Source organism: Passer montanus, unplaced genomic scaffold, assembly GCF_014805655.1.
Source record: "Passer montanus isolate IOZ18808 unplaced genomic scaffold, ASM1480565v1 scaffold504, whole genome shotgun sequence".
Taxonomy (NCBI): Eukaryota; Metazoa; Chordata; class Aves; order Passeriformes; family Passeridae; genus Passer; species Passer montanus.
Genome location: NW_024369975.1, coordinates 6,260 through 9,764, shown reverse-complemented (window position 1 = coordinate 9,764; position 3,505 = coordinate 6,260). Strand labels below are relative to the sequence as shown.

At 54.0% G+C, this 3,505-nt stretch overlaps 1 protein-coding gene across 1 annotated transcript in view; it reads right to left on the bottom strand.

Moving 5' to 3' along the window:
* LOC120509327 overlaps positions 1–3,505 on the bottom strand; it is a gene marked incomplete at its 5' end in the record, with an annotated part of 16,747 nt that overhangs the window by 8,282 nt on the left and 4,960 nt on the right. Inside the window, 3 exons of the mRNA XM_039723815.1 lie at positions 249–483; positions 1,963–2,083; positions 2,446–2,717. Coding sequence (XP_039579749.1) covers positions 249–483; positions 1,963–2,083; positions 2,446–2,717 — 628 coding nt within the window. The remainder of the gene's footprint in view (positions 1–248; positions 484–1,962; positions 2,084–2,445; positions 2,718–3,505) is intronic.

Genomic DNA, 3,505 nt, shown 5'->3' with positions numbered 1-3,505 from the left:
TCCCAGCCCCCCACAATCCCCTCCCAGTCCCCCCCAGTCGCTCCCAGTCCCCCCCAGTCGCTCCCAGTTTGATCCCAGTTTGCTCCCAATCCCCTCGCAGCCCCTCCCAGCGCTCCCAGTCCCCCCCAGTCGCTCCCAGTTTGCTCCCAGTTTGCTCCCAATCCCCTCGCAGCCCCTCCCAGCGCTCCCAGTCCCCCCCAGTCGCTCCCAGTTGGCTCCCAGTTTGCCCAGTTGGCTCCCAGTCGCACCTGGCCCGGCAGTGGGCGGCGCTCAGCACCCACTGGGGGCTCAGCAGGGCCCCCCCGCAGACGAACTGGTTCCAGTCGCACCTGGCCCGGCAGTGGGCGGCGCTCAGCACCCACTGGGGGCTCAGCAGGGCCCCCCCGCAGACGAACTGGTCAAACTGGAACAGCCGCACCAGCCCCGCGTGCTCCTCCGGGGGGCACTCGGAGCCCCCCAAAATCCGCCCGGGGTGGGGCCGGCCTGGGGGAGGGGGGGTCAGAATTCCCGAAATTCCCAAATTCCCGAAATTCCACCCAAAAATTGCCCAAATTCCACCCGAAATCGCCAAAATCCCACCCCAAAATTGGCAAATTCCACCCCAAAATTCCACCCAAAAAAGAACCCAAAGGTTTCGAAATCCCACCTGAAAATTTCCAGAAATTCCGAAATTCCCAAAATTCCCCAATAAAAATCCCAAAATTCCACCCAAAATTGGCAAATTCTACCCAAAAATTCCAAAATTTCCCCCAAAATTCTACCCCAAAAAAGTACCCAAAGGTTTCAAAATCCCACCTGAAAATTTCCAAAAATTCCCCCCCCCCCAAAATCCAGAAAGGGTCAGAATTCCCGAAATTCCCAAATTCCCAAAATTCCCACCAAAAAATCCCAAAATTTCTCGAAATTCCAAAAATTCCACCCAAAAAGTCCACCTGAAATTCCCTAAAATTCCACCCAAAAATTCCGGAAAATCCCTCCGAATTTCCCAAAATCTTCCCCCAAAAAATTCTCCCAAAATTCCACCTAAAAAAAATCCCAAAATTTTCCAAAATTTCTCCCGAAAATTCCACACCAAAGTTGCCTAAATTTCAAAAAAAACCACCCTAAAATTCCGGAAAATTCCCCCGAATTTCCCAAAAATTTACCCAGAAATTTCCAAAAATTTCCCCTGCAATATTCCACCCCAAAAATCCCCAAATTTGCCAAAATTCCACCCAGAAATTCCCAAAATTCTCAAAATTTCACCCAAAAACTGCTCCCCAAAAATCCCTCTCAGGACGCCCCAAAATCCGCCCGGGGTGGGCCCGGCCTGAGGGAGGGGGGTCAGAATTCCCGAAATTCCCAAAACTCCCCAAATTGCCAAAATTCCACCCAAAATTACCAAACTCCATCCAAAAATAACCCCAAAATTCCATCCAAAAATACCCAAAAGTTTCAAAATCTCACCTGAAAAATTACAAAAATTCCCCCTCAAAAATTGCCCCCCCGAAAATTCCAGAATTCCACCCAAAAATTCCAAAATTTTCCCTAACCCCCCCCAATTTCCCCCTAAAATCCCCCAAATTTTCCCAAATATTCCCCAAATTTCCCCTAAAACGCCTCCAAACCTCCCCAAATCCCTTTAAATCCCTCTTATTTCCCTGAAGATTTCCCAAATTTCCCCCAAATCCCCTCAATTTTTTCCCAAAATCTCCCATATTTCCCCTAAAATCCCCTAATTTTTCCCTAAAATCCCCCAAATTTCCCCCAACCCCCCAATTTCCCCCTTAAATCTCCCAAATTTCACCTAAAATCCCAAAATATTTTCCTAAAATCCCCCAAATTTTGCCCCAAATCCCCCCCAAATTCCCCAAATTCCTCAAAATTTCCTTTAAAATCCCCCAATTTTCCCCCAAAATACCCCTTAAAATCCCCCGAAATCCCTCAAATTTCAGGTGTCCTCCATGGTGTCCTGGATCCAGCGGGCGTAGCGGCACACCTTGGTGTAGACGCCGGGGCGCCGCGGCTGCCCGCAGCGCTCCATGCCCCACGAGACGATGCCCTGCAGGGTGCCCTCGCACACCAGGGGGCCGCCGGAGTCACCCTGAGGGGACGGCGGGACGGCGTCACCACCGCGGGGCCAACCGAGCCCTCCTGGGGCTGGTCAAACCCTTGGTGGGTCCCCTTGGGTTGGGTGAATGTGTTGGGTTGGGTGACCCCTTGGGTTGGCCAAACTCTTGGTGGATCTCATTGGGTTTGATGACCCCTTGATGGGCCTCGTTGGGTTGGGTGACTCCTTGGTGGATCTCGTTGGGCTTGGTGAGCCCTTGGGTTGGCCAAACCCTTGGTGGGTCTCATTGGGTTGAGTGACCCCTTGGTGGATCTCATTGGGATGAGAGACCCCATGGATTAGTCAAACTCTTGGGGGACATCATTGGGTTGGGTGAACGCGTTGGGTTGGGTGACCCCTTGATGGGCCTCGTTGGGATTGGTGACCCCTTGGTGGGCCTCGTTGGGTTGGGTGACCCCTAGGTGGATCTCGTTGGGTTGGGTGACCCCTAGGTGGATCTCGTTGGGTTGGGTGACCCCTAGGTGGATCTCGTTGGGATTGGTGACCCCTTGATGGATCTCAGTGGGTTTGGTGACCCCTAGGTGGGCCTCGTTGGGTTGGGTGACCCCTTGGTGGGCCTCGTTGGGTTGGGTGACCCCTTGGTGGGCCTCGTTGGGTTGGGTGACCCCTAGGTGGACCTCGTTGGGTTGGGTGACCCCTTGGGTTGGCCAAACTCTTGGCTGACCTCATTGGGATGAGAGACCCCATGGATTGGTCAAACTCTTGGGGGACATCATTGGGTTGGGTGAACGCGTTGGGTTGGGTGACCCCTTGATGGGCCTCATTGGGTTGAGTGACCCCTTGGTGGGCCTCGTTGGGTTGGGTGACCCCTTGGTGGGCCTCGTTGGGTTGGGTGACCCCTAGGTGGGCCTCGTTGGGTTGGGTGACCCCTTGGGTTGGCCAAACCCTTGGTGGATCTCATTGGGTTGAGAGATGCCATGGATTGGTCAAACTCTTGGGGGACATCATTGGGTTGGGTGAACGTGTTGGATTGGGTGACCCCTTGATGGATCTCATTGGGTTTGGTGACCCCTTGGTGGGCCTCGTTGGGATTGGTGACCCCTTGATGGGCTCATTGGGTTGGGTGACCCCTAGATGGATCTCATAGGGTTGGGTGACCCCTTGGTGGGCCTCGTTGGGATTGGGGACCCCTTGGTGGGCCTCGTTGGGATTGGTGACCCCTTGGTGGGCCTCGTTGGGTTGGGTGACCCCTTGGTGGATCTCGTTGGGTTGGGTGACCCCTAGGTGGATCTCGTTGGGATTGGTGACCCCTGGGGTTGGCCAAACCCTTGGTGGATTCCGTTGGGTTGAGAGATGCCATGGATTGGCCAAACTCTTGGTGGATCTCATGGGGTTGAGTGACCCCTTGATGGACATCGTTGGGTTGGGTGACCCCTTGGGTTGGGTGACCCCTTG